The following is a 17,853-nucleotide window of genomic DNA, read 5'->3' as shown; positions in this document are numbered from 1 at the left end:
ACATGTCCATCCCATGTCTTCTAGAAAGAACTTGAACACAACTAAAACAAAACAGCAGCAGAAACCAGGTGTCCTCCTCTTCTCCTTTTCCCTCCGCTCTCCTTAGCCTCGCCTCTTTTGTCCTGTTCCTTCTTTCCCCTTGGAAAAATGAGATGGAGAGAAAGGGATTTTGGGAATGTGCAAGGCCAGGACTGGCGAACAGCCCCGTTTGTGTCGTTTCAGCTGTGCCCAGCAGAGGGCAGTCCAGTATCATTAATGCTGTCACTGACAGGAAGGAACAAGAACATCCTTCCCAACCAAGGCAGAGCCAGTGGACTGGGGGAAGTTCTAGTGACTTGGTTACCCACCTACGCACCGTGAATATGGACCCTGCTCCTCAGGGATGGATTTCAGAATGAGTGAGGAGCCAGAGGCTGTGGGGCAATCATCTCTGGAGCAGAACTGAGACTGGGTCACTTCCCAAAAGGGGAAACTGAGGCAGGGACGACCACTGCTCCTCTCCCTGTGCTGCACAGGTTCCACCTCGCTACAGCGTGCAGGCACCGCAGCCTGAGCTTTGCCTGAAAACCCTTAAATCTCTTTTAAACACCTGCCAACAGACAGGAGCCAAAATCCCTTCTCTGTCCTTGCAGGAAGGAGGCACAAACTGATGGGCAAAGAGCAAGAAACAGCAGTGACCTCACAATGAGCACCCCATCCACCTCCACTGTGCAGGGTGCCCGGTGCAGCCACCAGCACATGGCTCCCAGTGCTGCCTTGCCCTGCTTGCTCCTATTTTTATGCTCACACTGCAATGACTTCACTTGATTTAAGAAGTAAATACCTGCTGCAGCAGCAGCCAGCCAGGACTCCAGTTGTCATGGGGGGGTTTCATAGGAGTTCCCAAACCCCCTTTCAGTGCTTCCCACTGTTGGAAAGCACTGAAAGCACATGTAGTAGAGGCAAGGGGATGCAACCTGCCAAGGGCAGCACCAGCCCCATTTAACAGTAAAACAAGAAGAAACAAGAACACCCCCACCCCCTCAAAGAAAACATCCCAAACTCAAAACCCCTCACCCCAAACCTATATGCATCCACCAAGTTGCTTCAGGATTGCAGGCACCATGTCTGTGATGGTCCAGAGCTCTGCCCTCCTCCCTGAAAGAGTGGGAGCAGTGCAGGAGTGATGCTGCCATCACTTCTGCATCCTTCTTTGGAGCTATACCCCTGCAGATCCCCATGCAGCACCCCAGTGGGGTTTGGCACCAGAGATGTCCCATCCCATGACACGCTGCACTTGGTCCAGCTCGTCCCCAGGCAAGAGCAAGACAGGTCCTTTTAGCAGGCACAATTAATTCACCTGCAGAGGTGGGGTTAGAAGTTATTTATAGGTGAGGGGATGAAACCTGGGGAAAACCCATTGCCAAAATGAACCAAACAATGCAGGACAGACTCCCCCAGAGGAATGTACCAGCACCTCACCAACCTCACACAGAACTTCTTCCTTATATCCAGCCTGAACTTCCCTTGTTTAAGTGTAAATCCATCACCATCAAATCTCCACCACCCACGGTTTCCTCACTGCCCGAGGATGCTGGTACTTCTGGGACAGACAAGGATGTCTCCAAGCTCATCTGTCCCAGAGCAAACTCCCACCCTGCCTGTGGTGGGTTGTCAGGGCTCTCCCTATAAGCTGCTGTTGCACATTACTTGACAAGTACTAGCAAGCGCTCCCAGAATCAATTGCCTTCCCATTAAGGAAGGGCAAAAGGTTTCATACACCAGATCTGATTGCTCAGGATGATAAAAGCAAGTCATTAGAATGGGCTGCTCAGTCACCAGCAAATCCTAAAACCCTGCCAGCCACACGCTGTCTGGCTTATCCTATGGCATGACCCGGCTTCAACAGCCTGTCTGAGCAAATGGAGTAGATTTCCTCCCTGATATGCTCCCGGCCTTATGCTGGGTGTGACATTTCCCTCTTGGCTAGGGCAGAGCCAAGCAAGCTACATCTGTTACCAAGCATCCCTCCCAGCGAGGGACCAGGCTTTGCAAAGCATCTGCTGGAAGCTTTAATTACCATTGAGTGGGGGGTAATCAAAGCAGAGCAGGAACTGGGGTTTGGCACCTTTCTGAGGCTGCTCAAGTAGATTGTGGGGGTGTCCCATCGAGTTTTGGCCACAAATGGTTGGTCTGAACTGCTCAGAGTGGGTGCAAAATGATTTCATTTAGAGAAAGGGTCCAGTGATTGTAAGGGGTGGGGAAAGAAGGGGAAACCACAACCCAGCATCAAGGGAGTCTGGTAAGCAGTATCAAAACAAACACATTCATCTCCTCAGCCTGAGGCTCCTTCCTTTCCATGTAGGACATCAGGGTCCTTCCACCCCAAATCAAGCCACCAGTCACCCCTTGACTGCTCAGTAAGTGAAGCTTGCCTGGGTTTTGGCCAGACCTCTCTACACACAGCCTTTGGGAAAAACATGCCTTTATAGCCTGCCTCCCTCCCACATTATAATGAAGAAGACTAAATGTGTCACCTGTAGCTTGGAAGTCCCTGGATTTCACCAGTGATTAAGAGGTGAGCCCCAGGGGATGCTTTGGGTAAAGCCTGTTATGAGAACAAAGGACTTCCAAGAGGAGGCTTGAGAGGGTCAAACTGGGAACACATGATGGGATGAATACCACCTCCATCCATTTACAAGTCATTCAAGCCCATGTTTTCCAAGGGATCAGGCCTGAAGAAGGTGGTTTGGGTTATCAAGGTGCAAAAGGGTCCAGACAAGGAAACTTTGGTTAGACTTCGGTGACAAAGAAACCTGCCCTAAGAGGCAAACCTATGAGCAGCCCTTGACCCACCTCCTCTCCTCTAAGCACTTGTGATCAGCTCCTCCTCGTGTTGCAAGACAGGGGTGTCCTGACAGCAGCTAATCTAAGACTAGCATTTAATTAAGAGCTGGAAAGGAAGCAAAGCAATTGCTTTTCAGTGGGGATTTTTAGGGATGGAAATAGATGCCCACAGAGCTCCAGGGCTTTTAATCAGGCGCTGGTTCTCATTGCAAACTGAGCTGGATGTGCAGACACCAAGCGCTGGTGAGGACAAAGCAAACCTCATGGATAAAGCAGCTCTTCTGTACAGACACTGATAATCCAGAGGTGACTTTCATTCCCTCTTCTGACACATCATCTTCAGTCACTAATGCTGAGCTGCTGCGAGATGACCATTCCATTGTGCTGGCTGAAGCAGAGGAGGAAGTGGTGTGAATGCACTTGCAAGGGTGCTGAAGGAGTTGGTTCCTTTCATTGGCCCAAGGGGAAAAAGCAGCCAAATCCTTCCTTGGAAGCTGAAGTGCTAAGAAGGAGTCAGTCAGCCTAAATCAGAGGCTGGTGCCCTTCTTTCCCAGACTGGGTAGAAGCAAAGAGGAACATGGCCAGAGAATCCCTGAATCCCAGACTGGTTTGGGTTGGAAAGGACTTTAAGATCATCCAGTTCCAGCCCCTGCCATAAGAAAACATGGATTTGCAGACATGCAAATCAAACAGAAATCAATGAAATTGAGAACAAAACCTGAAATCAGAGAATCATAGAATCAACCAGGTTGGAAAAGACCTTTAAGCTCATCCAATCCAACCGCTCCCCAGCGCTGCCAATGCCACCACTAACCCATGGCACTGAGGCCTCATCTCCACAGTGTGTGAGCACTTAAAACATCTCCTGCTGAAATAAACCCTTTTTGGTGAAAGATGCTGTTGGGCTGAGGACATCCCAAGCTCCAGTCGTGCTTCACTGTCTGGCAGCCTGCCCGTGGGCACTGACTGTGTCCTCTTCAAAAGACACATTTACATGACTCACGTTCAGCTCCAAAACGCTTTAAAAGGGGTTTCTACAGTGTAAAAACCAGACACAGCGCCCCCCAAGTGGTTCCACACTTTCCTGCTTGTTACAAAAAGTAGACTTTTATTTGTAAATGCCTAAAAAATGGGATCTCTCTCGTGTTCCCTCCCCCCGCCCCTTGGAAGTTTTTTAGTAAGAAAGAAGTGGTAGCAATGCCATAGGAAAAGCCGTTCCCTGCTGGATGCCTTCCCACCAAGGAGGGATGTCTCCTGCGGATTCCCAGTCCTGGTGGAGAACTTAGAAACTTTGGCCTCTCAAAGCCCAAGAAGAGCAACAACCTCCATCTCTTTTTAGTCAACTGCTTAAAAAAGAAGGGTGGGGAAAGCACAGGATAAACACCCCAGCAAAATTGATACGGACAAAACCAGCACTGCAGGACCTAGATGGCAAAGTCCTCATGGTCCTGTGGGCTGAAGGCAGCTGCCCGCAGCATGTCCAAGGAGTTGACAAGGATCAGGGTGCCAGTGAGGTGCTTCCAGCGCTTGGTGATGGGGTTCTTCATCTTGTCCAGCCCAGTGTGCAGCTCCTGGATCACGTCACGATAGCTGTCGCCCATCTGGCTGCTCCAGGTGAGAAGGAAGTCATACGCTGGCTTCCACATGGCCTGTGGTCAGAGAACCAGAGACTCAACCGCATTGGAAAAGACCTTTAAGATCATGAAGTCCAGCCCTGGCCACCACTAACCTATGTCACTGAGAGCCTTGTCCGCATGGTTTGTGAGCACTTCCAGGGACATAGGGCAGAGAGGGAGTAGATCAGAGCAGAGGAAGGCTGGAAAGCATCATCCAATGCATCCCCAATGCACCCCCATCCCAGAACAAGCACATTCCTAGGAATACCCCAAAGCTTCTCCACCATCCCCAAATCCCTCTTATCCCACAAAGGTGCTCCAGCAAAACACACTCTGAAGGTACCTGCAACCCAAGGATGGAGACCAAGCTCCATCGCTCTCACCTCGCTGTCCACTGTCCCTGTCTTGTCCCGGTGTGGGGCCTCGTAGGCATCCATCTGCTGCTTGGAGACCTTGGCGAGCTTCTCGGCCAGCTCCCTCCAGCGCTGGGCCACCTCCACGGCTGTGGTGAGCAGCACGAAGTCCTGGATGAGCCGCACCACCAGCCCCTGGCAGTCCATCTTCAGCAGGGCCTGAAGGACAGCGGTGAGAACCAACTGAGAGAGTCAAGGAAAGCGGGAATGGGGAGGGAACCATGCAGGGAAGGAGTCCATTGAGAAGCCACGCTAAAGCCTCCCACCCCCTTTGGAGCAGCAGCTGGTGAAATGAGGCCACCAGGCTCCTCAGAAGGGTAATCCCATTAATGGAATGGAGCACCATACCCCAGCCTCATTTTCCAGGCAACCCTTCCAGATGTTCAGATGCCACCATAAGCAGTTTAAAGCATCCCAGGGGCTAAGAGGAACAGATGCCTTTAATCAGTGTAATTAATCCAGCACAGTCCATGCAGCTTCCCTCCCCAAGCACAGAAAAGCATCATCAGTGGGCATGAGCCAACCACAACACTTTGGAATGGGACCTGGGCAAAGGTCCAGGCTGAGGAAACTGGGGCTTTGAACAACCTGGTCTAGTGGAAGGTATCACAGGGGGTTGGAACTTTAAGGTCCTTTCCAAACCAAAACAGTCTGGGATTCTACACTATGATCAGCCTTGGGAGGAGATGGGCTGGGATGAGACCCAGGCAAAGGGCCAGTTGAGAGCAGTACAGGACCATGGCTTGGCTTGGGATGTTCTTGCTCTTCTCACTGCTCCTCTGCCTCCCCATGCCAGTTCAGAAACCTCCTTCTTCTCCATCATCTATAGACCTAAAAGCTGAGATTTTCTGCATGGTTTAGAAGTAGGGAAGAGGAACAGCAGCAGTCCTGGCTTTCCAGCTGGCAATGACTTAGCCAGGGAAAGAAATTACAAAGCAGGGTTATCTTGAGGATAAGAGCTCCTGTCTCGAGGACAGGAGCTAACCCTTAACATCAGGAGATCTGCTCCAAGTGAAATAGGAGAAACCCCACAACGCAGCCCAGGAAAGGAAGCATTTAAGTAGCAATTCCCAGAGGACAAGATCTGACCACCACTATCAATAGCCCACTCACCAGGGCTCCCCCATCCTTTGCCAGAGCCTGTGGACCACAACAGCCTCAACAGAGCAAATCCCAGCCCAAGCCTCAAGTGGCTACAGAAAGGTGTTTTGGATTAAGGAAATGGCATCCCCCTTTTTAAAGCATGGCAATCAAGTAGAGAGATCCCACACCATGCCCTGGGTGCTCATTTGCTGAATACCTCCTTGTTTTCCTACAGCCAGATCTGGAGCCATGGCACCAGTGTACTCAGGATGGGTGAACACACCCATCAGTGCTTCAACGTGTCCCTTCCATGTAGGCAAAATGCAGCTCAGGGATACAGGGGACAGCCCTGCAAGGGATGCCAAGCACCAAGGTACCATACTGGTTCTTATTGGGAACACCACTCATACCTTCACCATGGAGCTATGAGCAAACCCCAGCGGGTTTGGCTCTGGGGCTGAAGAAGGGTTAAATCCTCACAGAGACATTTGGTGGAAGATGGAAACATCTGAAAGCACTCCAGCAATTTGCAAGGCAAATGCACATTGATTTTTCCCTTATCTACTTCCAGCTTAAAGCTGGGCTCTATTCTAATTACAGCTGCAGCCCAGCACTTGTTTGCTCCTCCAAAGTGCTTACACTGGTTTCCTGTGTGAGCTGAAGTAACAAACCCTCTTGTTAAGCAAGCAAGGAAAATGCATTTCAAAGAGCATCATTCTTTAAGGGCATTAAGCAGCATTTAGATCTCACACCTGTGTGCCAGAACTTCCTATTCAGCAGCACTTCCTCACCACCCAACCCATGGATCCATCACCCTCTCCTCTGCAGGCAGAGGATCTGGATGATCCTAAGGAAGGGGAAGATTTAGCATCCTCAGAACTGCCTTCCCAGGTGGATGGACGATTCCCACCTCTTGCCAGAGGCTGAGGAGGTCTGAGGCATCAGAAGAGGCCACCAAGAGCCAAGTGCACCACTGGGGTTAAGGATAAAGCTACAGGAGACAGATTCTCTTGTTCCTTCTGCTGCTCAATATAAACAAGAGAACAGCACCAAGCAAAGCAGTTGGGGACACTCTAATGACCCAAAGCAGCAGTTCTGGAGGAGATGGACTGCTCCCCACCCTGCAGTGTGAGTGTTAACTCTGAAACCTACTGATGGCCGCAGAACCACCTCCCTCCCGTGCTTTGCCGCCAGTGATTTGAGCTGGGGAGGCTCAGCATGCACATTATGGGCTGGAGAAAACATGCAGGAGAATGGGCAGAGGTGATGGGAGATGGGAATAGCACCAAAGCCACATGGGGATGGGGTGCAAGGAGGACACAGCCACTAAGGTCTGAGCCAAAGGGTAGTGGTAACAACAACACAGCCTTTTTAGTCTGGGTAGAGCTTACTCCCCCTGTCATAGAACCCCATGGAATGTGGGCAGACATGGGGCTCTCCTGCAAGCCCTGACTGGGATTAACAGGGCTACAGCCACCTCATTCCCACCCCTTGGTACCCAGCCACGCTCCCTGCGGAGGTGTGACCTGTACTGTGCCTAACCAGCACCCTCCAAAGCATTTATTAACCTCAGAAGGGCTCTAAAGCTAGCTCCACCAGACAGGTAAGTAAAGGAAGTGGTTTGATATTCAAATCCCAGTTCAAAGCAGCGTAGAAGCGCCTCTACTTTAAAGGCATCCAAGGGAGGCTGGATTTGCATCCCAGCTCTGAAATGCAGAATCCCATTTCCCATCCTCTAATAATGGAAACCAGCACCTGGAAGAAAGCAAGCCAGGCTAGAAGGTAAAGGAAACTCCAAACACTGCCTATAGATACATGGCCAACTCCTGCCTGTGCCCATCACTACAACCTTCATGGTCTACTCCCGCATCTGCAGGCACCATGCCTAGGCTGGCACCACAGCCCAGCTCCACCTGGAACCTCATCAAACACAGGGAGAAAGGCTCTATAACCCCTAGCAGCTGGTGACTCCCACTGAGGGGAGGATGCTCATGCACGGGCTTCCATCTCCATCATCCTCTCTGGGATACAGGAGTTGGCTCTGTACAAGAACTCCCAAAAATAACCATTGCTTTAGGCATTAAACATCTCTTTCACTCCCTTCTTTTGGATGAAGCACCCCTAAAATTACCAGTCATGTGCAAAATACTGCACTATACATGATCTTAAATACCAATTCTTTTGGGTCTTCAGCACAGTGCAGTGTGTTTCCTTAGGGAAGCATCATTCAGGATCTACACATGCGATGGGGATTCGTTCCCACGAAGTCAGAAGAAGGGCAGGAGTCAGTCTTTCCCTGAGGACTCAAATCCAGCCCAGGGACTACCATTAGCCAGCTGATTGCTTTAGGATGGAGGAGTAAGAGGGGCCCAACATAAGCAACCTTCGTCTGGCATGCTCTGCTGTGCCAACACAAGGTCAAAGCAAAGGACACCCTGCTTAAGCCCGCCTGCAGCTCTTTGGGACCTGCACACACCAGGGACAAGCATTATCTTTCGGTACAAGGCAAGCAGCATGCAGAGCAAATGACAGAAAACAATGGAGAGAAAAAGACCCCGACATGGTCTTCTCTATAACCTTTAAAAGTAGCCTGAAGAAGAAAAGCTCCTGATTTCCACAGCTGCCTGCTGACATGCCCAACAGCATTCCCAGAAGACCCGTATTTTTCCCAACGGCAGCATCTGATGGAAAGTGATGATGAATGAGTAGCTCTATACAAACACCCAGAGAAAGAGAGAATTGTTCTGTCTCATCATAGATCCATCTGAAGGACTGGGTAGTGTAGTCACTGCATGGTCAGGTACTGGTGGCCCAGCTTCTTCTTGCATCAGTGCCCAGGCTAACATCTTAGCAACATTCTCCCAGTTACCTCCACAAAGCACTGCTGGTGCTCGATTAAAACCAGTAATGATTAAAAGCAGGTCACTTATTAACTAGTCACCATCATCAGGCTTTTCCATGCTTGGCAGCTGGTGCATGGCTCTGCCACTGCAGTTCTGTGTACTCAACACTCAAGGGAGATAAGCTCCTCTCACCGCTTCACCCTTCACAGTCCCTTTGAGCTGAGACAAGCAATGGTCAGATCAGAGCTTAGTGCAACCAGTTCTTGCCAGCAGCAATCAGAAAGCAAGTCCCTTTGTTATAAATCAAATCAGATTTAAACACAATAAAATACCTTGCCTTTCTCCCCGAGTTAAGGAGGATTTGACAGCACCAAGGGGGTTTAGAAGCAGCAGCATTTTCCTCCAGAAAGGGAGCTCATCCTTGATGGACAGGCTCAGACCCACAAAGAAGAGCAAACAAAGCCAACACTCAGGATTAGCCTCCATTCAAACAAGGGAAATAAATCCTGCTCTGGAGCTCTGCACTCCAGTCATCCCTTGGGGAGCAGGATGTTTTCCTGCAGCTTACAGCCCTCCCCTTGAAGGATCTGCTCCATGAGTACCCAAAGAGCTTTATCTTCCCTTATTCTCCCCACTGAAGTGTGACAGATTTTCCATGACCTACAGACAGTCCGGGAGCCCTGGAGACAAAGGGAATAGATAAAAGGAAAGCTTACAGGTAAGGCAAACAGCAGAAAGCCTTTGAGAGCACCCAGCAAGATGAGCACAGATTTCATCTCATTGTTCACTCAGGCTAATAATTAAAGGAGCAAACCCTCTGTTAGGGAAATCATGGGGTCAGACACCAGCCTTGACTACCACAGGGGGTATTCTCCTCTCTTGGATGGCCCCAGAAAAGAGACAGGCAACCATATATGATGGCCAGAAGAACCCTCAACAGAAGCAGCAGTGGTGGCATGACCTGGCACCTGAAAGTCCCACGGGCCACAAAGTGGTACCCAGGCATGGGGAACTTGCTGGACAATACTTCCATGACTAATGATGGGCTATATACTCTTTGAAACCCCTCACACTCCAGCCTCAGATTTTCCCCTTATATTTAAGGGAATTCTGGGAAATGAAACAGAATCATGGAATCAACCAGGTTGGGAAAGCCTTTTAAGCTCATCCAGTCCAACCATTCCCCAGCACTGCCAAGGCCACCACTGACCCATGGCACTGAGGCCTTGTCTCCACGGTGTGTGCACACTTGCAGGGACGGTGACTCCAGCCCTGCCCTGGGCAGCCTGTTCCAATGCCTGAGCACCCTCTGGGGAAGGAATTGTTCTTCCGCTCCATCTAAACCTGCCCTGGTGCAGCTTGAGGCCGTTTCCTCTTGTCCCATCCCTTGTTCCTTGGGAGCAGAGCCCAGCCCCTCCTGGCTCCATCCTCCTGTCAGGCAGTTGCAGGAAGCGATAAGGTCCCCCCTGAGCCTTCTCTTCTCCAGACTGACCCCCCCAGGTCCCTCGTCCATTCCCCATCACACTTGTGCTCCAGGCCCTGCACCAGCTCCACTGTCCTTCTCTGGCGCTGCTCCAGCACCTCAATGTCTCTCTTGTAATGAGGGGCCCAGTCCTCCTTACTCAGGCTGCCTTCTCACAACTTCATTTTACTGCTGCTGCCTGCACCCATTGTCACTAGGTGAAGCTGCTGCTATTCCTTAATCAACTGGCATCTTAAACCACACGATTCCCTATAACTCAGTTCTCCTGCTTCTTCTGGACAGCCTTTTTAGAGGACAGCTGCAAATCTCTTCCAGACATTTCATCCTGTATTTTCTTTGGCTCACTTTATGTAAAATGCTAGAAATGATAATGAAGATGATTTCTTGTAAGAGATTTCCTAATGCATCCTAGAAATACTCAGAGGCAGCACTTTCCCAAATGCTTTTCAGGACAGAAGTGAGCCATGCATTTCAGTCTGCAAACATGAGCCAGATGTAAAGCATCCCAGCTCAGAGGTACCTTGGGTTTAGCTGCCACCCAAAAAGAGATGGGGCAGTGCTTGACAACCCTTTCTGGGAAGGATTTCAGCTCTAAACCTCCTGCTCTCTTGCAGCTGGCCACTAGAGCCAGGCATACACCTTGGAACCAAATGCTCATCAAGTGACACAGCTCCTTTGTCAGTTCACAAATGAGCCACGAACAGACTTCAGTTTTGATGACTTTCCTCATTACATTCAATTACTCAGTATGGTTTATGTGAACGTATGTCAGCTAATAGATCATTCACAAGTTACTACTTTAGCTGCTCAAAACTAAGCTGACTTTCAAACATAAGATCACCTAAATTGCCTATTAAATTCGGGTCCCAAGTGAAGACAGCTTTTCCACTAGCATTGCCTTTACTGATGCACACTTTGACACTGGGACTGATGAAACCACCAGCTCCTGAGTGACTCCTAAAAGCATCCATCATTCAAGTGGATCAATCAAGTAGACATGGGACCAAAATCACTTTGATCTTGAGGGGCTTCAGATAAGCTTCCTTTCAAAGCAAGCCTGTTGCCTGCCCTCACACAACATGTCCTCATGGCATTTCACCCAGCACAAGCCCCATTTACTGCCATTAAACCAGGAGCCCACCAACATGTACAACAATGGTGTTGAACTTCCACTTGCCTGTGGAAGACCTTAGAGATGGACTTGATTTCCTACAGACTGAATGAGGCAAAGTCCATGTCCCCCAGCAGGGAACTGAGATCCCCTCATCAGACCCCAGACTCACCGTCATCAGCTCCTTCTGGAAAGACTTCCTGTCCTTGTTCTCGCTGTTGTTGCAGTCTTCCTTCAGCTTCTCCAACACAGAGGCCACTCGCTCCGGCTCACTGTCCAGCTCCGCTCGACAGAAGAAGGTGAGCGGCAAGTTCAAGTACCCCAGAGCATCGGCAAAAGACCTCCAGCTACTGAGGTTCTCCATGAGCAGAGTCCTCACAGAGGCATAGATATAGGTCAGGAACTTGCATGGCCTCAGGATCTGCTCAAGCAATAGGCTGGTGGTCAGATCTGGCCCAGAGAAGTAGCTGGGCTTGACCTTCCCAACCACGAGCACGTTTTTGGTGTGTACAAGGCCTATTTTCCCCTGGTAGTAGCCAATGTACCACTCCTTGGTCCACAGCTGCCCTTTCAGCCTGATCTTCTCCTCACTGAGAAGGGCTATGACATCTCCTTTCTTGTACTCCAGCAAATAGTGGTTCTTGCTTTGCCTCACCACCGTCTTCAGCAGCTTGCCATACTTCAGGCTCAAGACTGGCCGGTCCTGAAAAACCGGGTATTTGGTGGTGGCAGCCAGAGGTGAAAGGATGATCTTCCCAACCTCATTCTTCTTGAGGAACCGCCTCTGCCCCATCGGTTTGATGGCACTTTTTGGAGGTGGCTGCGGGGTCTGGACACAGAACTGGGTCAAAATGGCATCCTTGTCATCCTTGACCTGTATCCTTAGCGTGAAGTCCGAGAGCTCGTTGGGATCAAGGGATGCAATGGGGAAGATGAGGCGGCTGACCTTGCCCAGCTTCATCTGGAAGCCCCGCACGATCTTGGCTTGCTCGCTAGCTTTCACCTCGTAGTTGGTCATGTTGGAGAACATGCAGAGCTTGAGGTCCTGAGGCCGGGACAGAGCAAACTGATGTTTCCCCCAGAGCTGGAGGGCAACGGGAGCTGGGCTGTGGGACTGTCTTGTGACCTCATTCACCAGGAGAGTCTTAGGTGCACACTCATGCCCAAACATGGCCACGACAGTTTTAAAGGAGGGGTGAATGTGTTTTGGGCCATAGACACCAACCGTGATCTTCTTGCTGATGTAATCCCAAACGGTGTAGGGGTAGAGGATGTTCTGCCCCTGGGCTACGGCTGCGATGTACATGCAAGGCTCCAGGTTCTCCAGCTGCACCTGGATTGTGTCCCCATAGGAGTAGCTCAGTTGCATCGGTGTGTACGGCCCCTCTTTCATGTCACTCCGCAGGCACTGCAGCCCTACCAAGCTCTTGCTCATGATGTCATTCTTGACCTCTGCCGACACTTTCATCTCCAGGATGATGAAGGTTTTCACCTCCATGTTGCTCAGTTTGATCTGCAGGACTGGGCTGATGGTGCTGCACTTGTCACTGTTCAGCTCCAGCGGTGGATCCAGCATCGCCTTCATGGAGATCTGCTGCATTTCTCCAGGGCACACGTGGCCTTCAGGCACGCGGATGCAGATGTTGGTGTCTGGAAGCTGAACGGCTCCACCAGAGCTATCCAGCTTGCAGACAATGTTGGTCTCCACCGGTTGCGTCTGACCCCAGCCAGGATTTTGACCAAGCAAATCCAAGTCATGGCAAGACCGAGCCAGCTTCCTGTGGTTCAACCACGCTGTCCTAAAGTCCTCCCGGCTCTGGAACTGCTCAGGGGTTGGAGACTTCAGACCGCTGAAGAACCCTGATGATGCTGGAGCATCCGACTTGGCTTGAAGAACGGACAGTTCGGACAAGCTGTAGGAGCGCTTACTCCTGAAGAAGGGATTATCCCTTTTCACAGGCTGCTCCAGATCCAGCCTGGTTGTAGAGGGAAACTCATCAAAGATGTTACCCAGGCTACTATTGGCAGCCAAACTGGAAGCAGCTGAAGCAGGGGTCCCCGTGTCAAAGAGCAGCAAGTCAACAGTGATGTTGGAGTTGGATTCTCTGTCCGAGCTGGGCACTGTCTGCAGATTCCCATTCAGAAACGGGTTTGTCTGGACACCATTCAAGAATGGGTTGTTACTGTAGGGTTTTCCAGAGTTCCTTTTCACGTCAGTCCACTCTCCGAGGAAGTCTAACTCCTTGACGCCCTCGTCAGGGCTCTCCAGTAGATTGTCTATCATCCCGCTATCTGTTAAGGAAGAGTTGCGGTAGTTTACAGGCTGGACGTAGGAGGAAGGGATGTAACCCATTTCAGTGGTGTTGTGAGCATACCACCACTCCCCTCCTGATGTGTCTAAGACATAAAGGTGGTCCCCCTTGGAGAACTTTAAAGTGGTGAAATTAGTTGGGCAGTAATCTTTGATTGCTATCACTTCCTTCGCATTTCCAAAGCATGTGGGATTGTCGATCAGCAAGGCACTAGGAGAAGGCACTGCAAAGCCAAGGAGAAAACAGCACCATAAGCAATCCACAAGAATCACATATTACTTGCAATCATTTATTTCAGGTCAGAATCCCCTCTGTTTCAAGCAGTGAAATAAGGTAGTTTTACAACCTCTCAAACCTCCTTCTCCCTCTGGTGCTTCTGATACATCCATGTTCCTCTTCCCAAACGGTTCATGGTCTAAAGGCACTAATGTAGCTGGGAAGAGCAGTGGGAGCCAAAACAGGAGAAGCAGCAACTTGTTATGCTCCTGATGCAGTCATTTGCCTTAGCAACAAACCTCCCCGCAATGCAAGGCCCCATGCAGTGGCTCCTGTACGAGGCACCTGCGTCCCACTGCCCTGCTGAACCCTTGATGGACGATGCACTACCTGTGTTGGAGGGAGTTTTGAAGGAGTAGGAGTTGCTTCCTATCAGCTCTCCATTTCACCTGGCATGCTAGGATCTAAGCTCCTAGAGGCAAAGGCTAAAATGGCAGGCACCCCTTAAATCACAGAACCACTCTGGCAGGTTAAAGCCATTCCCCTTGTCCTGTCCCCTACATCCCTTGCCCAAAGCCCCTCTTTTATATAGTAAAGGAAGAGTCTGTACACGTCCTAAACAGCCCATCATTAACCCACTTCCCTGGCAGCAGGCAGGCAAAGCCATGAGGACATTCACCATAATATAAACTCTGTGCTGAAACTGTTTTGCCACCTTTGTAGGAAGCCACCATGAACTCAGTGCTGCAGCCAGAACTGTCTGCAGGATGGGGCATTTTGGTCTCCCCATCCCTCTGGATCAGACAAGTGGCCATCCCCATGTCCCTACAGCTCTGCACACCAGCAGCAAGGTTAACAGGGGTGTGTTGAAACCAGCAAACCCCTTGGAGAATATGAGTAATTCCTATTTTTGCATTCAAAACAATCTCATTTGCAGTGTGTTTGATGTTCGTTTTCTTCTTGCTACACCTGCAAAAGCAATCACTTCTGTGCATGTTTCCTTTTAAAGGCCCTTGGTGCATGCTAACTTCCACCTGGATTTATTTCATGGGATGCATTTCTGCCAGGGGAGCAGTAATTCCCTTCTTCCCTGAACACAGCTTTTCTTCTGGGTAAGGTAAAATATAGCTGAAGAAACAGCAGTAAAAGGAAGAAATAAAGATTATTCAAGCAGCCTGCAAGCTCCCAGCTCCAGTGGAGAGAAAAACAAACACCTTGTTGCTGTCACCTCTCTGAGCTGATGGACTTTTTGGTGCTCGGTCCCAGCCCATCTGTGCTCCCATGGATGCAGCAGCGCTTGATGCTCTTCCCCATCACCTCTGTCCTGGACCACAGGGGAGAGGAAGCATCATCGCACCCATCCCGTGGGACCCCGACCCACCTTTGACATCGCAGAGGCTGGTTTCGGCCAAGCCCTCGCTGAGGTCGATGAGCGTCCCCTCCGACTTGCACCGCGGCAGCGCGCCCGCGTTGGCCGCTCGGATGCGCTGCGCCGCCATCGCCGCCGGGCCGGGGGCACTAGGGAGCCATGGCCCGTCCGCGGGCAGAGCCGGCTGCAGGGACCCGGTGTCACCGCGAGCAACCAGCCTGGGGAGAGGAACAGAGCGCAGCGCGTTAGCAAAGGCTCCGGACCCACCCTGCGGGGCCAGTACGGGACATCCGGGACTGGTTCGTCTTGAAGGGACCTCAAAGCTCATCCAGTTCCAACCCCTGCCACGGGCAGGGACACCTTCCCCTAGAGCAGGTTGCTCCAAGCCCCTGTGTCCAACCTGGCCTTGAGCACTGCCAGGGATGGGGCAGCCACAGCTCCTCTGGGCACCCTGTGCCAGCACCTCAGCACCCTCATAGGGAAGAGCTTCTGCCTAAGAGCTCATCTCAGTCTCCCCTGTTCTGGCAGGTTAAAGCCATTCCCCTTGTCCTGTCCTTACAGGCCCTTGTCCAAAGCCCCTCTCCAGGTTTTCTGGAGCCCCTTTAGGCACTGGAGCTGCTCTAAGGTCTCCCCTTAAGGAGCCTTCTCTTCTCCCAGCTGTCACATCCTCATGTTCTCCATAAAGATAGCCTGGGTGCTCATAGTAAGCACAGCATCGCCTACAAATCACTAAAGGCTTCGGAGAGCAAGGACAGCCTGGTCTTGCACAACACTACTGCTGGCTACAATCCTGTACAAAGCAGCCCTCATGCCTGTAAGAGTTATTTGGGGTTATGTTGCTCCAAGGCTCATAAATTGGTCCTTCTTTCCACTTCACAAGAGCTTTCAGGGCACTTACACGTTACATTGCTCTAATACATATTTATAAAGCCATCAAGCACTCAGATGCTGTGGGAGCCCAGGGCAGAGGTTAGCGAGTGTGGAAGGCCCACAGGACCTAGATTTTTGCATGTTCAATCAGGTCATCACTCTCTCCCATTGCACCACTGGAATATCCTGGGATGGGGACTGGCTTTTCCTGCATCCTGGCCAACCAGGCAAGGACCAGGCAGTAAAACATCCCTTCTTGCACCAACTGCCCTGCTTTACTTGAGGAAAAACACAAATAGAGGGGGGGTTTAATCTCCTTTTTCCTCCAGAAATGCTTCCAAAAACACTTCCAGCATCCCTGCAGAATGCTGCATCAGCATCCCAGAGCCGAGCCTGAACCATCTCCCACTGCCACAGAACACACAGCACTTGGACTGCCAGCGCTGTGGCTGATGCAAGCACTGGTAAGACCTCAGCTGGTGTCACTCCCAAAGCTGTTTTTCCTTTCTCCCTTCCCCCCGCCCTAAATCCCTCATCTTAAGTTAAATCAAGCAGAAAATCACCCCTAAACTTACGTTCCTTAGGTAGGAATACAGAGCTGATGGGAAGACAAGCACTGGTTCCTTCATCTGTTTCTAACCTAGTGGGGCTCTCTCCTCCAGTACAGAAGCTGCAAGCCTTGAACGATTTGGTGCCCTTTTCTGGAATGCTGTAAGAGGAAATCCACAGGGGAAAGCCTGAGCAGGAGATACTCCAGCCTGCTTGAAATGCTTCCCAAACCATCCCCCGGCACTGGTATGCTGGGAATGCGGGTAGCTGGAAGGGATGCACCAGGCTCCAGCCAGAAAAGGGAAGGGAGAACTTGTGTGGAAACACTTTTCCCTTTGGAAAGAGCATTATTTCAGGTCCTGCTGGGAGGGGAGAGGGCTTGGCAGGCATTAAAAACACAGAAACCAGGCTTGGAGACAAGTCTTATCAGAGCAGGTAAGACAGGGGGCCTTGGAGCTGCCAGCAGCAGCAAGGAAAAGCAATGAACAGGCAGTGGGGAGAATGGAAAGGAGGAAAGATGCTCTCTTTAGCTAGCATGGTTCACCCTCCATCCAGATCACCCCTTTGCAAAGCACCACCACCACAGGCAGGGGCTTGTTCCTCATCAGTGCAAAGCACTGACTGGAATTGCAAGTTGTCGTGGTGGCAGATGAAGGCCTGGAAACACTACTAAATGCTTACTAAACGCTTACTAAGCACTTACTCAGCACTTCCTATCTCCCCCTAAAGAGACCCTGCAGACACGAGGTGGACTCTTGTAGGTCCCTCCAACCCTCAGGTGCAGGGTTCAAACCTACCACAGCTACACAGGCACGAGGTGTCCAGCATCATCACTGCAGACATAGCTCAAGTGGCCAAGTTTTCACCCATTTTTGCAATGCTTGTGATAAGAATAACCCTGGTTTTATCACAATCCTGTGATAAAACCCCAGAAACACCTCAGCAGCCCAAAGGTGACCTCTGCTTGGTAAGCACTGCACAAGGAAAGACAGAAACCAGCCACAGGTAGGTGATTTCTCCTGTTAATCACAGTGCAAGCCATGAGTATAAAGACCTGCCTCATAATCCAGCATCAACTAATACTGTCATCAATCACTGCAGCCACGCACTGACAAACCCACAAGCCCCACAGTGCCTGGCCTTTGCAGGGATGCATCCCCTT

The 17,853-nt window shown here is 50.8% G+C and overlaps 1 protein-coding gene across 2 annotated transcripts in view; it reads right to left on the bottom strand.

Moving 5' to 3' along the window:
* Positions 1 to 2,909: 2,909 nt before the first annotated feature.
* SH3BP4 (SH3 domain binding protein 4) overlaps positions 2,910 to 17,853 on the bottom strand; it is a 31,166-nt gene continuing 16,222 nt past the window's right edge. The window contains exons 2-6 of one of the 2 annotated variants that reach the window (XM_065669674.1): positions 16,718 to 16,851; positions 15,285 to 15,490; positions 11,548 to 13,910; positions 4,826 to 5,014; positions 2,910 to 4,475 (exon numbers count right to left, since the gene is read on the bottom strand). In XM_065669674.1, the coding sequence (XP_065525746.1) occupies positions 4,251 to 4,475; positions 4,826 to 5,014; positions 11,548 to 13,910; positions 15,285 to 15,402 (2,895 nt within the window). In that variant the 5' untranslated portion in view covers positions 15,403 to 15,490; positions 16,718 to 16,851 and the 3' untranslated portion in view covers positions 2,910 to 4,250. The remainder of the gene's footprint in view (positions 4,476 to 4,825; positions 5,015 to 11,547; positions 13,911 to 15,284; positions 15,491 to 16,717; positions 16,852 to 17,853) is intronic. The other variant, XM_065669673.1, reaches the window with a different exon arrangement.

This window comes from Lathamus discolor, chromosome 3 (genome assembly GCF_037157495.1).
Source record: "Lathamus discolor isolate bLatDis1 chromosome 3, bLatDis1.hap1, whole genome shotgun sequence".
NCBI classification, from domain to species: domain Eukaryota; kingdom Metazoa; phylum Chordata; class Aves; order Psittaciformes; family Psittacidae; genus Lathamus; species Lathamus discolor.
This window is presented reverse-complemented; position numbering and strand designations above follow the sequence as displayed.